The sequence below is a fragment of the Miniopterus schreibersii genome (assembly GCF_964146895.1).
Source record: "Miniopterus schreibersii genome assembly, chromosome: 11".
NCBI lineage: Eukaryota > Metazoa > Chordata > Mammalia > Chiroptera > Miniopteridae > Miniopterus > Miniopterus schreibersii.
The window spans coordinates 35,022,438-35,041,520 of NC_138111.1; the positions used below are offsets into that span (position 1 = coordinate 35,022,438).

General features: G+C 41.5%; 1 protein-coding gene across 1 annotated transcript in view; it reads left to right on the forward strand.

The window, feature by feature from the left end:
• The window catches only part of LOC308564270 (guanine nucleotide-binding protein G(q) subunit alpha), a gene marked incomplete at its 5' end in the record, with an annotated part of 243,396 nt that extends 233,728 nt beyond the window's left edge, over positions 1 to 9,668 (forward strand). The window contains 2 exons of the mRNA XM_081152258.1: positions 3,847 to 4,000; positions 6,959 to 9,668. Of these exons, the coding sequence (XP_081008384.1) occupies positions 3,847 to 4,000; positions 6,959 to 7,149 (345 nt within the window). The 3' untranslated portion in view covers positions 7,150 to 9,668. The remainder of the gene's footprint in view (positions 1 to 3,846; positions 4,001 to 6,958) is intronic.
• Positions 9,669 to 19,083: the final 9,415 nt, after the last annotated feature.

Consider the following 19,083-nt stretch of genomic DNA (forward strand, 5'->3'; position numbering starts at 1 on the left):
GTAATCTTGGTTGTAGGTCTTTGCACATTGAACATTTTGTGCTATTCCCTCTGGTCTGCCAAGCTCCTGTTAAGAAATCAGCTGACAGCCTTATGTGAGCTTCATTGTACACAACTAACTGCTTTATTCTTATTACTTTTAAGATTCTTCCTTTTCTTTAACCTTTGACATTTTAATTATGATGTGTCTTGTTGTGGGCCTTTTTGGGTTCATCTTGTTTGGGATTCTCTGCACTTCCTGAACTTGTATGTCTGTTTTCTTTGCCAGGTCAGGGAAGTTTTCAGTCACTATTTCTTCAAATAGGTTTTCAATCCCTGTTCTCTCTGTGATGTGAATGTTGATATGCTTATCCCAGAAGTCCCTTAAACTGTCCTCATTTTTTAAAATTATTTTTTCTGTTTTATATTTCAATTGTGTGTCTTCTACTACCTTGTATCCCAGATTACTGATTCAATCCTCCGCTTCATCTAATCTGCTATTGATTGCCTCTAGTGTATACTCTATTTCAGTTATTGTATTCTTCATTTCTGACTGGTTATTTTTTCATATTTTCTATCTCCTGTTTTAGGTTTTCTACCTTTATTGAAGTTCTTACTGAATTCATCTGTTCTTCCCCTAGGTTCATTGAGCATCCTTATAACCAGTATTTTGAACTCTGTATGAAGTAGGTTGCTTGACTTCATTTCATTTAGTTTCTTTTTCTGGGGTTTAGTCCTGTTCTTTCATTTGGATCATGCCCCTTTGACTCCCTATGTTTGTTTCTATGTATGAGGTAAATCTTCTGTATCCCCCAGCCTTGACAGAGTGGCCTTATATAGAAGGTGTTCTCTGGGGCCCTCTGGCTCATTCTCCCTGGTCAACTGCACCAGGTACTCCAGGGGTGTCTCCTGTGTGGATTGTGTGTGGGTTTGACACAGAATGACTGCCTGTGAGGATTGGCCATGACTACATTGGATGAGCTGTTGTGGGAGGGCTGACTCCATGGAGCAGAAGTCACTTTTGTGAGGCTCTTGTGCCAGCTGAACCTGCCCTTCAGGTGTGTGTTTGTAGAGCTGGTTGGGTGGTACTCTGATGTGGTCTAAAGTTAGCCACTAGGTATGTTGGTTCTGGAACCTCTTGAGAGGTCCCCTGGTGCAAGGCAAAGTTAGCCACTGCTGTTCCAGGCTTAGGGTAGGAGCTACAAAGTGATCTTGGTAGGAGCTACAAAGTGATCTGTGGTTGATTGTGACTTGTGTTATGCATGGAGTCGCTTGGGAGAGACTATGCTATGAACTGAATCTGGCTGGCACTTGTGTTGGGCTTGGGACCCTTTGGTGGGCACCACGATGTGAGCTGAGGCAAGCTGCCACTTTTACTGGGTCTTTGGCCACTTAATTTAAACTACATTCTAGGCCAAGATTGGCCACTGCTTAGGCCAGACTTAGGGCCACCTAATGGGAATTACAATGTAAGCTGAGACTGGTTGCCACTTGTACTAGTCTTGGAGCTACTTAGCAAGATTTAAAAGTTATGCTGAGCCTGGCTAGACATGGCTCGGTGGTTGAGCATCGACCTAGGACCCAGGAGATCGTGGTTCGATTCCCAGTCGGGGCACATGCCCAGGTTGTGGGCTGGATCCTCAGTGGGGGGCATGCAGCAGGCAGCCAATCAATGACGACTCTCTCATCACTAATGTTTCTCTCTCTCTCTTCCTCTCCTTTCCTCTCTCTGAAATCAATAAAGATATATTTTTAAAAAATAAAAGGTATGCTGAGGCCAGCCACTGCTTGTTTGGGGTTTGCGGACATTTGAGAGGTTTTGCAAAAGTCCACAGCACAAGCTGGGGCAGGCTGCTTATGTGGAGGAGTCACTGGAAGAGGCTCGGGCTGGGCAGGCGTGTCGGGGGGGGGGGCACGAGGGTGGGGTGAAGGGACTCAGCTAGGCTAATGAAGAGCAGTGACTTAGCTCCCACCTGTGCCATGCTACCTGCGTGGGAGGAGGGTTCACCAAAGGAACATAGCGCCTTCCAGTGCTTCCGTCCCAGGAGCCCGTTACCCTCACCCTGCTCCCTGGCCCTCACCTTGAAGTCGGTTTAGTTCCTCCCCATTTGTTCCTGGTGCTTTTCGAGCTGCTGCTCCTGCAGTGGAGCTTAGAGGGGGGAGTTTGTGAGTGAGTCTGCCCACTGGTTCTTTAAGATCGACTCTGCATCCTGCAGCCCTTTGTCTTTCTCGGCTGCAGTCCCCCCCCTCACTGTTGTTCACAGCCAGATATTATAGGGAATCCTCTTCTCAGCGCTGGGGAGCCGGGTGTGGGGCTGTGGCCCCTGGCTGCTCAGGGGGGACCTCTGCATCCCAGATACCCCTCCCGATTCTAACTGCCACACGGTGTGGGAGCTGCCTGTTCCATGCCTCCGCCCCTCCTACCAGTCACAACATGGCTTCTTTAGTTATAGGAATTCTTTTCAGCTTGCCTTCATGGTTCTCCATGATGGTTTTTCTGTAATTTAATTGTGCACAGGACCTGGTTTTAGATGGCTGCTAGGCGCTCCTGAAGCTACATGAGCCCTCTTCCACACTCTTCATGAAAGCAAGTTTCTCTGTTCCAGAGTTCCCAGCAAAAGTCCTGGGTTAATTAAACCAATTAAGCTGTTTAGCTGAACTGAAGATTATAAGCCAGGGAAGAGATATTCTGATTGATTGACCCAGGCCTGAACCAACCAGGGTGCCAGGGGAATGGGATGTTCTGAGCCTCCAGTTAGCAGTAGAGGTGGGCTCAGTCCCAGGCAGGCTTCTTTGTTGCCTGAAACTCAATCATAACATGTAGAACTAAATCGGGGCTGGAAAGTATCACCTGTATGTCTAGAAACGTGCCCATACACCATAGCTTATGTCCTAGGAAAGGACGACTCCCCAATTCTGCCACCTTTATTTGTGACCTGAGGGTGGGAATTTTTTGAAGTGAGTGTGGTTGTGGGAGGAACACCTGGCAAGCAGATGTGGATGAAGCTCTCTAACTTTTGGATAATGAGTGCATTTTCTAAGAGGAGTGATTTGACTCTGGAGTAGCTTTGATTAGCATCTTCATTACAGAGCAAGTTGACTAATTGCTTGAGAATTCATTAAGGTTATATGTTACCAAGGTTGGTTTGATAGTATAACTTCGGGTAAAAACTGAAGGTTAGAAATAATCACATTTCTATCTCCAGGTAATTACATAGTCTCCACATAACCTGTGCAATCCTGTATGAAAATTATAGTGAAATGTAGGGAGAAATTGTGCTCCAATAAAAGGGAAGTGTATGCTCTAAAAATATTTTTCCACTAGTTTTTTTATCAGGGGATATATATATATATATATATATATATATATATATATTAGTAATAATTCTAGAAATATAGATGCACTTTGGGCAAAGAATTATCTTTGTTTTCATTGTTTAAAATAGTTAATTCTGGTGCCCCAAATTAAACACAGCTTAGTAAACACAAAAATGAAGCCTAGTATGTAGCTGTTAATTCAGATCTTAAGGATTTGGTCATGAATAATTTTTGGTGAGAATTTATGACAGTGTGCCATGTACAACAGGATTCTCGTGGCTTTGCTTGCTTTCTCTTAAGGTCGAAGGGAAGTTATCTCAGCAGATTTATTAGTGTTCTCTTCTGCCTGTCAACCTGAGAGTTTACATCATGAGAACAGCTCGTATGTGTCCTGAACCATTTGCATGTAAATCCTGATAAAAGTTACTACAGCTCAGGCCAAGGCTACAAAATCGGATGCATACAGAAGACAGGTGGGACTTCAGAAACACAGTTCACAGATTGAGTAATCAAGTAATTCACGCCTTGTTTTTCTGATGATTTCTTTCAGAACCGAATGGAGGAAAGCAAAGCACTCTTTAGAACAATAATCACGTATCCCTGGTTCCAGAACTCCTCAGTTATTCTGTTCTTAAACAAGAAAGATCTTCTAGAGGAGAAAATTATGTATTCCCACCTAGTCGACTACTTCCCGGAATACGATGGTAAGTCAGCCCTCCAGCCAGCCCAGTACTGGGGAGATGGTTTTCCTCCCAGGACCGGCGCAGGAGCTACCACCCTGCAGAGCACCCTGCTGCCTTTGCCCTCAGAAGCATGCGTGTTGTGACTGATGAAGGATGAATATTTGTTTGCTCCATCTTTTGATGACATGAAACATTTCATTCCCTAACAATACTGAGAGATACAGCAAAAGAAAACAACTTCTTGCATGTTTTGCAATGAGTATATCAGAAGAGGGAACAATCCAGCAGTGTTAACCAATTGTGTACCAACCATTATAATTCCCTCTGTATCTCCCTTTCATTTGGTGACAGTCTGCCTCTGCCTCTCTCTGGAGAGAGAACGCCGTTTTGGGGTCAAGAGCCATGCTCTGAAGTCAGCTACCCGAGTTCAAATCTATGCTTCCTCTTTATAGAACCACGATCAAGTCACTTAGTTTCTCTGGGCTTTAGGACCAAACTCATGGGATTATTTTGTAGACTCTGATAGATAACATATGTGTGACATTTTAGCATAACGACTGGCATGTAGTGAATATTCAGGAAATATTTACTTTGGGGAGGCTTTATGGGCCGATGAAGGACCATCCTCCTTAGGAAAGTTGCCCATACTTTAAGCTCTTTCTCTAGTATTTAGAATCAATAGCAATCCAGTATTCATATGGCTTTGCATTTTTTACTTCCTTCTTATAAACAGATCTTGCCTCCCCAACTAGACTGTAAAATCCTGAACAACTGTACAGAACATCCAACCCATTCTGAGAAATACTTGATCAACTAATAATAAAATGTATCCACTGATTTGTTGTTCCACCCATTCATTCATCCATTGGTTGATTCTTGTATGTGCCCTGACTGGGACTTGAACCCTAACCTGGGCATATCAAGACGGGAGCTACCTGGCCAAGGCCTGCTCCTAGCCACTCTAAATAAAGTGAAAGAGTTACAGCTGCTGCCCCATAAGTTTTATTGAAACAGCCACATCCATTCATTTAGGCACTATGACTGCTTTCATGCTACAACAGCAGAATTAAGTAGTTATGAGAGAGATCAAGTGCCTAAAATATTTACTCTGGCCCTTTACAGAGAAAGTTTGCCAAACCCTGGTCTAGATAGAATGGTAGTTAGAGGACAAGCTTTGACTGTCAGAGTCCCAGCCCTGCTACTTGCCATGATGCCTTGGATAAGTTTATTCAACTCCTCACTTTCTTCCTAAGTAAAAAAGAATTGAATGGAGTCATAAAGTCAAGTCACTTAGCATAGTACCTACCACAGAAGAGCATAAACCCAAAGATCTATTGTAGAGGGTGCGTAACAGCAAGAGAACAGACTAGTTTTACATTAATTTCATCAACATGGTATCTGGGAAGGATATCAGTTCAACATTGTTTCTGTTTTTCTAAAAGCTCCCTCAAAGACAATTACTTCAAAAAACTACGATTCAAAAAACTATTCAATTTGGCTTCACAGCTCTCCGAATATACACACACACAGGGATGGCCTTTTACTCATCCTTTCATTCCACGCGCGTTGGTGTGCTGCCCAAGGAAGAGAGACGGTGCATGTTTAAAGAACTGAAGGTCCCTTCCCAGATTCATGATAGATTCTGAAGGCTGGCGAACTGAAAGTAACATTTGTCTGTGGTGTTATCAGCAATTAGAGATAGTGCCGTTTTTGTTAGCACTGTGTTCCCATCTCTTCTCCAAGTACATTTTCCTTTGTGTGGTGCTGTTCCTTTAAAAACAAGTACTTTCCCACCCTAAACAGTGTTTTCACTGTTACCCTTTTTAATCTGCCACTAGCCTGCCACCAAGTCATAAATGCCTGAAACTGTATTCCTTAGTCTCCCTGAGAAAACTATGGAAGGAACTAACTTCATGTGTAGTTCACTTGCTCTCCCACGGCAAGTGCGTTAAACGCAACATCTGCCCAAGTAAGACGGGCACAGAGCATCTGGCTTACACCAAAACACACGTGCTTGCCTCACCCCCCGGAAAGAGAGATTCATCATTTTTCTCAGAATTTGGTGAGAATCAGCAGATGGGAAATGACCTCTCCCCCCTCACATAGTGCCCACATGTCAACCAGCATGTTTCCATGACATGCTTGCGTTCAGGATGACAGAAGGCAGACCCAGCACAGCCTGCCCACCAAGGCTCAGGTTGCTCGGTGCAGCACACAGCCACATCACACATCGGTTGTATTTTTCTGCAACAAAGCCTTTTTCCCCCCTCTCTATACGACATCTTCCTGATCTCTTTACATATCTCCTTTGTCATATTTTCCTCAGACTCCCCATCACTGTGAGTATTTTCCGTCCAACATGTGCCCGTTGGGAATGTCTTAACATCGGAAGGTGGTGGTTACTGTTCTTCTCCCCCAGTATACACCTAACACGCATAGGACACTTGGCCCCGGCAGGAAGGCAGTTAGTCACAAAGCAAACGCAGCTGTCGTTTTAGGAGATCCGAAGCCCTTGTAAGATGAGCTAAGACTGAACAAATGCTAGGCCCACTCTGCAGTGATGTTTTTGTAATAAACATGTTTATGGTATTATAAATTTCACACTTCCACATTTCTGCACTTACAAGGTTTTAATCGTAATGAGTGCCAGTTTGGTATTTCTCTTTAGGAAGGGAAACTATCATTTCCACATGGACTTGAATTGCCAAATTGTTCAGGGGCTGTGGAATTCTGTTTCTGCTATCATGGCTATAATGATTTCTTTGTAGTTTGTGTTCATTCATATAACATAATTATACTTAAAAACATAACATACTCCAAGTGCTCTTTAATGAACTCGAGTCTAGTTCTGATATTCTTCAGAGTAAAAAGGAAAATAAAGAAAAAATAGGTAGACCCTTTTTCCCAAATAAGGTAAGTACAAAAGCATATGGAAGCTCATTCATTCACAAACTGCCCCTCTCCTCCCTTGGCCAACAGGACCCCAGAGAGATGCGCAGGCAGCCCGAGAATTCATCCTGAAGATGTTCGTGGACCTGAACCCGGACAGTGACAAAATTATCTACTCCCACTTCACGTGCGCCACAGACACCGAGAACATCCGCTTTGTCTTTGCTGCCGTCAAGGACACCATCCTCCAGTTGAACCTGAAGGAGTACAATCTGGTCTAATTGTGCCTCCTCGACACCGCCCTTCCCTTCCTTGGTGGGCTATTGAAGCTATACAGAGGGACTGTATTTCTGTGGAAAACAATTTGCATAATACTAATTTATTGCCGTCCTGGACTCTGTGTGAGTGTGTCCACAGAGTTTGTAGTAAATATTATGATTTTATTTAAACTATTCCGAGGAAAAACAGGATGCTGAATACAGTCCCAGCACATTTCCTCTCTCTCTTTTTTTTTAGGCAAAACCTCGTGATTCAATGTATTTTAAATTCTCAGTCATGCACTCACAAAGATAAGTTGTTTCTCTCTCTCTCTCTTTTCTATTGAGCAAAACGAAGCTGATTTCCTTTTCCCTAGCCCATACCTCTCTCCTGATTTCTCCCTGGTTACAATGGCCTTTATCCTGGTTCCATTCTTGGTCAGGTTTCTCTCTCGAATGAATCAGTTCAGGACAACATCATTCAAAAATTTAAGCCATCAACATCAGCTTAATGTAACAGTCTAGTTTTTGCTGAAGGATTATAAGTATTAATACTATGGTTTTAAATGTATTGCTCTGGATACACATATAGAGTTTTTTATATAAGTATATTGTCTTGCCTCACTTTGGGCTGGATGCCCGTCTAACAGTTGTCATTTCTTTTGGATTCTGCCTCCAGCCATAGCGTGGCTGCTCAGAGAAATGTGCAGAAGTCAGTAGGCGAGGGCAGAGAGGCGCAGAAGGAGTCCTTTCTTTTGAAATGCCATGTGCCATTGTCCTTCCTCCCTTCCTTACTTTTTCTTTCTTTTACCGCCTCTTCTTTAAATTGCAGATGCCAAAAAATATGCCAACAGACACTACATTACCCCAGTGGCTGCTACCCAGGGCCTTTTCATAGGTTGCTCTTAATTTTTTCCCCCCTTAGTTAAGATTTTTCCTCCCTTTTTTTCTTAGTATTTGGGCCACAATTTTTAGATGACTTTTATTATGGGTCTGTGTTGCCAAAGCTGGCTTTTTGTAAAACAGAATAAGAAGAACTTAAAAATAAAAGCCGGTATCTTAAAATTGTAAGAGAATAAGACTGTGAAGCCTAAAATGATTGGCTGAGAATGAACCTGAAACACCAGTTGCCAAACAGTTGGTAACTGTAAATTTGATTCTCATGGTCCATTCTTTTCTTTGACCTTAAATTACATTGTTTAGTCTCCACGTTCCATGTTGAGTGTCCAAATCAGCAATGTGGACAAGTGTCCCTGTGATGCAACGTGACATTCGCTTGTGTCTCTTCATTTGAAGCCAGTTTTACTCTATGTTCGAGTAGGTCTGCCAAGAACATTGATTGATAGTATTATTCTGTCACCTTTAGTTTGCAAAACTCTGAAGCTACTGCTAGTTTACCTTGGATCTTTTTGAACTGGTGACTGGTTAAGTTAAGGAAGATTTGTGGGCTTAACTCAAAAGTAACCTCTCATTGTTCCGTAGAACATGTATTTATGTAACTGAACCTACTAAGAGAGATGTTTGGAGTTCTCTATGTGCAATTTTCACATGCAAAAAATACAGCACATGCATTGATGAGCTCTCCTGTCAAGCAGCATGAGTTGAAACATGATTTAAGAAAACAAATCATGATTGTTTTAAACCTGCTGGGAAGTTAGAATTAGGCCATGACACTGGTCTCATTTTAACTATAATACTATTTGGCACAAGTCTAAACTTCCATATAAATCACTCTCCTGGAACAACAAAGGGGAGGGAGAAAATCAATGGCTTATTAGATGAGTACCAGAGTTACTAAATAGTAATGAAGTGTTCTCATTCTCTACTCTCCCAGCCTCAAAAAACACAGGTTACTTTTTTTCCTTGCTCAGAAAGCACCTGTAATTTAATTACGAAACAGACTGCCTGTAAGTATAGTGCAATTACGAATGCTCTAATCGTTGTACATACATCTCTCTTGATATTGCAGCATCCATACTGGCTTTGTGATCATTAATTGTTTTGGCAGATTGAATGTGCTGTATTGATATGTATCTATGTAATTGTATGTCTTATAGCTAATTCACATTTTGAATAATGTTATTTTATTTACTTTTTTAAGAGAGGAGAATGTAAATTTGTCAGTTTATTTCTGACTAGGGATATTTTTTTTTTCCATTTAGAAAAGAAGAAAAAAAAAATCTTACTGTCGTACAGAGCGGTACTAGCATCGTGCTGTATAAAATCATGTGCACATTCCTGAGTAGAGGTATACTGATTATAAGTCCCAAAGGTAATTTCATAGCAAAATACATCAAATCAGTTGGAGCTTTTATACAAACATGGAAACCAACTTTGTAGAACTTTTGCCATTTACCTAGGATTGGAATATGAGCTTTTATACAATTCATATTCTTATTTGGCAAATGCACAGTTTAGTATTACCTCTCAGATGGCCTTTATTAGAAAGGCAGTTTTAGAAGCTATTGTGATCCACTAAGGAAATGTTTTAACAGCTAGAGACCACTGCTTGCCTGAAAGGGCGATCTTAAATTTGGTGCAGCAAAAAAATTACAAAAAACAACAACAACAAAAAAAAGTAAACAACATTTGAAGGCCTACAGTGTGTATAGAGAAAACCTCATCACAAGATCATAAGTGTTACAGTTGTAGGGAATCAAGATATTCTATTTAATAGAGCTATAGTAGATTGTAGTTGATTAAACATGATCCTAAAGCTCAGAGGAAGCTGAGCAACACAGGGAAAGATTGTTCTGTGTGTCTTTATGAAATTGGAATGGGATTGCTATGCAGAATTGAGGTTTGTGGCCTCACTGTCCCTCTTAGGGTGCATGACAAGATCCTTTCTCTTGAGAAAGGAAAAAATTGATCACCCTAGCTGCAGTGATGCCTAGAGGCCTAATTGTAGCCACACTAGTCAGTCGAAGCTAAAGGATTTTCTTTTTCATTTCTCTGTTTGGGGTTTTATTGAAGGGGTTAGGGGCGGGAAGGGATTCTTTTCAGTTTTGTATAAAAACCAAGTTTACTCATGCTTTATATTATATTGTGATTGCAAGCGTTATCGGCGTGAGCCACTGGACTCCTGTTGATGCTCTAGGTGACGGAGGCCTGTGGCAGGTTTTATGGTGACTTGGGCATGTCTTACTCAGAAACAAAAACCCAAAAAAACCTTTCTTCAGCATACCAAGGCAAGCAGCCATTTCATGACTCACTTAACACATCGCAGTGTACCAAGTTTACAGATGATTTTTCCCTTTTTTGCGTGACATGGCAGTTCCAACCCACAGAGAATTCCTTATCTGTAAATTGGAGGTTTGTACTATGCCTTACAGAGCTTAAATTCAGAAGTTTGTGCCTCATATCTGAAACAAAGGGAAATAACACGCCCATTCAAAAGTAAATACATCCCCCGCAAAGTTTTTTTTAAAACATTTCCATATAAAGAGCTCTGTTGAATGTCATGAATAGACTGGGGGAGGGGGGCGGTCTTCTTAGGAACCTGCATATGTTGTTTACTAACAAATGACATCTACAAAAGGTATTTGAAGAACACCTGAAACTTGTATTTTTTTGTAGATTAACTAGCAGGCCTAATATTTAAAAAGGTAATTCAGCTAAAGGACAATTTACTTTTTGTACTTCAGACTATCTTGATTGTCAAGGTGTACGAACTGTAATCTTAAAATTTATACTGCCACATGATTGTAAATTTTAGTTGTCTTAAGTTAGGAATTGGTGACATGCTATTTATGCTGGATTTGGGTCAAAATGACTTATTTGCAAAAAAATAAAAAATAATGGGAAGAAAGGGCTGCATAATGAAATACTGCAAGACTCAGATATTGGTTGGAAATAACCTTCAAATTACCTTCAATTTCTCTTTGTTTTCAGTTTCTCAAAAAAGAACGAATGAAATGAAATATAGCAGAATGTTAACCCATATAAAAATAAAGTGTACCCAAATATTGTAATGTATATTGCTGCTCTTCTTAAAATTAAGTAAGGGTTGAAAACCACTTAATTGGTAATTGACAGCATCTCAATTGATACAAATAAGGTGTGCTTGGTATACGTTAACATTTTCTTCCAAAGATATATCTTTGGTTAGAAACACACAAAAATTAAAATGAGTAATACTGTATGTTTATCTATCTCTACATATTTCCAGCATATGTAGCGTTAATAGATCTGTCCTGGTAACTGTGTCTTTGGGATTTAATTTTTGGTTCCATCAAATTAGGAAAAGAAATGGCCTAGTTGTATGTGATTAGCTAGAGATTTTTGGAGCCAGACACCTGCTGTTTAGTAGCTACTTAGTACAGAGTCTCAACTTGTCATTTGTTTTTCTCACAATAAAAAACATTTCCTGCCTTCTTCCCAGCTAGCAGTGCCCTTTCGGTAACACTTGCCTCTAGAATCATCCATTCAAAGTATGCATACACACCTAGCACATAGTAGGTGCTCAGATATTAATTTTCTTCTTACCTCCCTTATCTGTCATGTACTTCCATCTCCCCACATAATTCCAACCCGATAGTAAATGACATTTACATGTTATTAAAACACCTCTTTGGTAAAATTGGATCTTAATGGATAAAGGAATTCTGATTTTCATATAAGCTATGGTAGACAGAAAAAAAATAACAGGAAGATATTCAGTAGAATATTTTTAAGTTTAGGAAGAAAGATAAAAAATGACTATGTAACTTTGTTCAAGTTACTTTGAAGGAAACATGGTGTTGGTGGGTTTCTTTTCCTCAACTCTCTAAATGCAACTTCTTGCTGGATCCCTCACCCGTCATCATGTTGGAAACCCTTACTGGACCTATGTGTTTAGGGAGTTTTGTCAGAAAACATTTTTAACTTGCAGTATTTAAAAAAATCATATTTACTGTTCTTAAAATGTCATTCAAATGCATGTATTGTCTATTGTTTGGGGATGGGAACTAGTTTTGCAAAAAACACCTAATGTTGTATAATAATGCCCCAATGATCTTGCTGGTTAAAAATACAGTATTTTTGGCCATAATTTTGTACTACAGTATTCTTCATTCTTGAGTTTTGCTTCTCTTGAAGTTGCCCAAGCTTCTCCCAGAACATTTATTATGAGCAGTATTGGAATAAATGTTTTCTTCCTGAAAACACTTCATACTGCTCATGCATTTTCCAAAGCAGACGGGTTCAGTAGCGTCGAAACCAACCAAAAAAGTATTTTCCCTTCTTTCTATAATTTCAGCCACCTCCATTAGTAGGAATATTTGAATTGATAGTATTGATAAAAGTAGCTTTTTTTAAAAAAAAAGCAAACAACTTGCCTTGATCTAGATTGCAAGAAACTGTAAAAATAAATTTATACAGCTGTTCAAGAAAGACTGACAAAGGGGCGCAATCTTCCAGCTGAGGCAGCCGCCTACTGAGGAGAAAGCACGGGCCTAAAGCAGCGATGCTTGGCTCAGCGTTTTCCAGTTCAGCAGCGTGGTGAACGGATCCGCTCTACCTGGGCAAAAGGTCCTGGCGTAGGTGTCCTTTATGTCATGACTTTTAAAGGCACTCATCTAAGCTTTTGAGATCAGCTAAAACATAGCATTTCTTTTGCTAGCAAATTTGTGAAGTTGGTGGTGATGGTAGCAAGTGTTTTTCTAGAGAATTGGTGCCTGTGGAGGGATTTAAAACCCTAACAAAAGCAAAACCTGTTTCTGCTACCTAATCAGGTCTTTCTGATTGACAGCCCAGACCTTGCTTAGAGAATTTTGTGTTTTTCAGAATACAGTTTGTCCAAATACTTTAGAGAAGAAAGTGACCTTTTTACTGAAAAGCCTTCGGTTTAAGGCTCTCCTATCCCATTCCTGCACGTTTCAGAGACCATTCCCAATATTAGATGGTGTTCGCTTCTCTCCAGATCCGACTGTTGGAACAGTGTGACTGGGGACTGTCATTTAGTACAGGTCTGGAGGGATCAGTGCCCACAGCCTCTGCTGAGAAAGCAGGGTGTTAAGCAGTCCCAGCTCGGCCTGGGCTTGACCACTGCAGGAGCCGGGTCCATCTGCATCCCCTCTGAACATTGATCCACGCTCAGATATTTTACCTGGGCCATTTTCACTCACCAAGCAAGCCTGCCTAGTCATTCTTTTCTGTCCTATTCTTTTGGAAGCAATAAAAAAGCGGTTGGTCTGAAAGCTTCCCTGTCTGGCTCTTCATCTTCCCTGTTCCTCCCATTTTTTGTAATTTGTGGTGGTCTGAGTGCTGCCTCTTTAGAAACCAGTTGAACCATCACAAGAGTGGGGGTGGAACTTGAGGCTAAGGAACAACAGTGGTGCGTTGATAGTGTGTACAGAGCAATTTCTGATGGTAAGTTAGCCAGTTGCTATTCTCTTATCTGATGTTGAGTCATCACGCTCTTCCTTACTCCACATTTGAAGCCCTTATTGAAATGTTGGTCAGGGTTGGAGAATGGAAGGCAATGGTTAACGGTGGGCTTCTAGTTGGTTTGTTTTCTTTTAAGTTATCTATGTATTACCATGGTTCCTTTGTTTTATTGCCAGGACTAATTAAAATACGGATCCAGCTATTTGCAAGGAGTAGAACAGTCTATTTTAAGGAAGCTGCCTAGGTCCCTGCAAAACAAGGCCTTGGTTATGAAATGTGGGTCTCTTTAAATCTGAGGTGCACAGGCACTTCTGAAAAGATTCGTTTTTCTTTGAATTCTTAATACCTCAGGACTTGAAATTTGATCTGTGTTGATTTTCTCTCTCAGAGAAACATCCTGTTTTCGCCAAGAATCCAAGGTATTTTTTTCTGTCCCATTAGCCTGTGGGTACAATAAGGCAACTTACCCATTTTTAATTAAGAGGGTCATTAAGCCAAATGATAACAGAGCCGCTGGCAGGAATCCCTTGGTGCAGCCTTCCCCAGCCCTGTTCAAGCACCTCTGGGCCTGGAGGAGGTGTTTTTGCAGCTTAGAGGACTGGACCTATCCTATGGTGATGGACTGCATGCAGAAGGCCCCTGCAATCTTCTCTCTGTTCAGTTCGCCCAATATACTTGCATGGTGGATATTTAAAGCGTCTTTAGAAATGAAGGGACCAGGAAAAGACAGACTGGCAAATGGGGCTTCCAAACCCTAGAAGTCTGCAGATGGGAATTCTGTGCCTTGCACCCAGGAAGCAAACACAGCAGCTGAGCAGACCGTGTCTGTCTCCTTTGGGGTGTGCCTCCCCTAGGATGCCGGGCCTGGCAGTGTGGAAGCCCACCCTGCCTGCCACTCTGACCCGTCGGGCACACTTGAGATTCAGGGCCCACATGGAAGGGCATAGCAGCAATGATTATATCCCTGGGACCACAGCAACATTAGCAAAAGGGGCCTGCTTTCTTTGAGCAATACAAAAGGGCCCACCTAGTGGTATCATGGTAAAGGGTTAACAATGGGAGGGGGTGGCGGCACAGGGTTATGGAACTAGTTTATAGGGTGCTTATTTCCACTGTGGAAACAAATACTTCCACCATGCCCAGTTTGAAGCTACTGATTGGTGATGTCACTGAACTCAGAGTTGAGAAGAGAGGCTAACAATGGGTGCTCTCAAGCTGCACCTGCCCAGCACCCACAGTCTTTTAAGATGACTTTCTATAAACCTAGGAAAATGGCAGCAGGATGGCCTAGCTGGCCCAATGCGCCCTGAGCAAATGCATGTCTGCTCCCTGTGACCTGGGACTGATTGCCAAAGATGCCTCTGAGAACTGGCAGCTTGGCCAGAAATATGAACTATTTAAACTCTCAAAAGGAATGGCAGGAATGGATAGCCAGGAAGCTGTGGGTAAGAATGCAAACTCCATTTGGATATTGGATTGATGTAACAGTTTGTGAGCTTGAGAGAGAGAGAGAGTGTGTGTGTGTATGCACATGTGAACTGTGTCTCCAAGCAGCTCAATTGTTGCTGAACACAGAAAAAGCCTATAAAAAGGTTCATGTCAGGTGAAAACATTAATCCAAAATGTTCCTTAGAAACTAATCTCTATACATATGTGGGTTACTTGTAAAATTTTTAAATGGTTTGATTTTGTTCAAGTCGTGTACACAGATACATGTGCAAATACGCATGAGTGTGTGCAGACTTGCTTATCCCTTATTAGAAGCATTTTGACACACAGAAAAGAATTCATATTGACATGATTAAGACAGAAAAGATCACAAAATCCATGGTTAATGTTTTCTTAAACATTTTTTTTCTTTTGCCAGCCTTTCCAGGTGCCACCTTTAAAGAGCTCTGCCTTGTCTATGAAAGAATGCCTAATTACAGCAAATTAACAATGTTTTCTGCAGGGCAGATGAACCTAGGCTGGGGCCTCGATGTCTCTGAATGATGGGGGGCTATACTTCCCGCAGATTGCAGGAGGGTGGGTTCCCTGGCAGGTGTGGAAACTGAATGTTGTCTTATCCAAAGCACAAGGGCCAGGCCTGTCTGATTTAGGGCACAGTCACTGTCGCATTTATCATTTCCATTCCTGAGTTAAGCTTTCCCCATGCAGACTGCTCACTTCCCATGAAGGATGATGAATTCGCAGAGCCCCAGACTCACACCACACAAATGCCTACACAGACTCAGCCCCCTGGGGTACTGGGCTGTGCTCTAGGTCACTATTTTGGACTGGCTGAGGGTGACCAGTAAGGTGCCACCTAAGTAAGTCCTTGGACTAGATTATAAAGGAATGAGTTTTGGGGTAGGGGTTACATGCCTGTAAATTTTGAGATGGTTCAAAGCTAAATAAAATTGTATTCAAAATCAAATGTGGTTATCTTTTTAGAAGGCACTGTCAGGATTCCAAATTATTTCATGAGACCAGATTTTGTTTACCCAAACACTGTTGCTGGGCATAATTCTATAAAGAGTGAAAAGATATTTCCAGAAAGAAAAACAACAAATTCCAGTGATGGCTTAGTATATTTAACAGAAAAATCATTCAAAGACATCCATATGAAAGAATAAATGCCATGTGTCTGGAACTTGGCAGAAATTTAGGTAAACTAAGGTGGGGGGTGGCATTTAGGTAAAAAGTAAACTGACTGTTTTTGAGGAATCAGGCACCAAGAGACTTATTTAATGGTTCAAAATATGAGTGATTCAGGAAAATCTCTAATAAGATTAACTTCTCCCACTCTAACCGACCACCAGAAATGTTATAATTTCTTATCCTTTTTCTCCATCATTTATAAATTTTTAAAGTATGCCTCATTTCATTTATTCTGATGGCAGTTTGAGACCTCTTCCTAGCTTCTTACCATTTGATTTTATTGTTACTTATTAGCTTTTCCAAGATAGATTCAAACAGCACACTGAGGAATGGGAAGATTGTTTTTCCTTTTGACATCCGTTGAGAGTTGATTTATTAGTTTGAATGGGACATATCTCCATGTGAATCTGCTGGTCTTAAATATGAATATTAAATTGTATCATGAGTACTTTAGATTGTATTACACATAATCTACCAAACATGGAGTAGACTAGGGAGAAAGTGATCTATTCCTATTGTTTAATCCTGGGCATTTTTGACGTGAAATCTGTTTGTGCTCTTGCTTAGTTGGGGTTGGGGGATTTAGAGGGCTAAGCAGTATGGAACGGACTGAGGGGCACACTTTTGACCATCAGAAGAAGCCAACTCATTACCATGAATTTTTATCTTTGTGCTTATGTCTGCTATGTACCATGTACACTAAGAATTTTTTGGAGACAAAAGTCTGCTAAAGTGACTTCAACAGATCGGTTTTTCCCTTCATGTATCATGAAGTCCCAAGTCAATACTGCTCATTCTTTGAGGACTCAGCTGCAACGTGGCTGATATCCCTAAGGCCTTCAGGCCATTTCCTCATGGTCACAAGGTGGCTGCTGCAGTTCCAGCCCTCATTACTACACACAGCGGAAGACTAAAGAAAGAGATGGGAGTACCTGTGTCAGGAAAGCAAGAGCTTTTCCAGACACTCCGTAGCATATTTCTGCTCACATCTCATTTGCCATATATGTATCATATGGCTAACTCAAGAAAGAGCCCAATTGAGAAAGTTCTGAATGGGAGTTGAGTCAGTCACCCAGCAGGCTCTTGCATCACGAGTCCAGGTTGTTAAAATCATTAAAACACACATGCTAAATATGCATAGGTATTTTAGTAGGAGAACACAGATGACATCACATGGTATGATTAGGCCATTTAAGAGATCACAGGGATTTATAAAGGCTTTGCAAAACTTTGATCCATGATCTAGAAAATAAACAAGCCCAGTTCCCTCCTAGTTCCTATCACCTATTAACCTCCCCTGGGTGGCTCCAGCATCTGTATAAATAACCCGTTTGGCAGCCTACACTTTGGATCCTCTACATTTTCATCCCCAGTGATCAATTCCTCTACCCCACCCTCGCCACCCATTTCCATGATCACTCTTTGAATCTGTAACTTCTCCACCTACAAAGCACTTGTGTAATACATTGTGCTCAGGCTGGCAAGTCTCAGAAACAAAACCGTATATCCCACAGGAAGGAATGCCTTCTAAAACTGCTAGTAAAACAAAAGCTCTAATGATAAAGAGGTGGTTTAGGAAATCCAACTAGGGTATCTTAACTATAAACTACTAAACTTTGGTAACACAAGCCTCCAAGGTCAGTGGGGTCATGATAGGTGTTATAATGACCCCCTCCCAAAGATGTCTACAACCTAATCTCTGGAACCTGTGAATAGGTTATGGTACATACAATGGGGAATCAAGGTTACAGATGAAATGAAGGCTGTAAATCAGATGACCTTAGGATAAGTATCTTATTCTGGATTATCTGAATGGGCCCAGTGTAATCACAAGTGATCTTAAAAGTGGAATGATGTGAGAAGAGCTCAACTGGCCATTGCTGGTTTGAAGGTGGGAGGGGACCATGAGCCAAGGGAAGCAGGCAGCCTCTAGAAGCTGAAAAGGCAAGAAGATAGATTTTCCACCAGAGGCTCCAGAAAGGAATACGACCCTGCCCAAGCCTTCATTTTAGCCCAGTGAGACCTGTGTCAGCCTTCTGACCTCCAGAACTGTAAGACATTAGATTTGCATCGTTTTAAGCTACTAAACGTGTGCTAATTTGTTACAGCAGCAACAGGAAGTTAATACAGGATCGAAAAGCCTTTTCCAATTAGCATGGTTGGTTCCAGTTTGAAAACACTGATGAGACTCCTTCCAGAGAGGACACGGTGCTAATTAATCTGAGTTGTATCACTCGACAAATTCCTCTTAGAGCCTTCCAGATAACTCCTGACTGAAAATCCTGTTATAGGAATGTTTCATTAAGGTAACCTCCAAGTTCAGGGGCATTGACACATACTTCTTAGCACTCCTTGCCTCCTACTGGGCCCCGACCTTGATATTCCTTTAGACATTCTTTCAAGCCAAAAGCCCACATACAGAGACTGCCTTGAGACTTCTCCCAAATGCTACACTGACAACGCCCTCCTTTCTCATAGTTCAATGTGCAACTGGGTGGCTGCCCCAAGAGTTAATCACTCCGTCCTTGAGGTCACTTGGCAGAGTGTCAGTCAGACCTCTGAGAGCAGGAATTGTGCCTTAGCCGGAATCTTGCAAATGGAGTCGTGGTTGCTAAATCGCTTAAGACTTTCCAAAAGCAAAGCTGGAAGCCACGAATTCTCCAAGAGATAGATGTGTTTGGGGAAAATAAGATGACGTGGAAAGCAAACTATGTGAAGCACATTCTTGAAGCACTAGCACATTTGAACGATGATGAAACAGCAGCTGGACTAAGTGTACACTTGATTTCTCCTTGTTGGCCTGATGCCTCACTGCGACACAGGCCTCACTCTTGGTTAACCTGTAGCTGCGCTTACGACTCTTTCCTTCCTGATATCAGTGAATAAAATAAAACTCGAGTGGATAGCAGAATTAATACTTTCTTTTCTTGAGCGTATTGCTTCTATACTGTT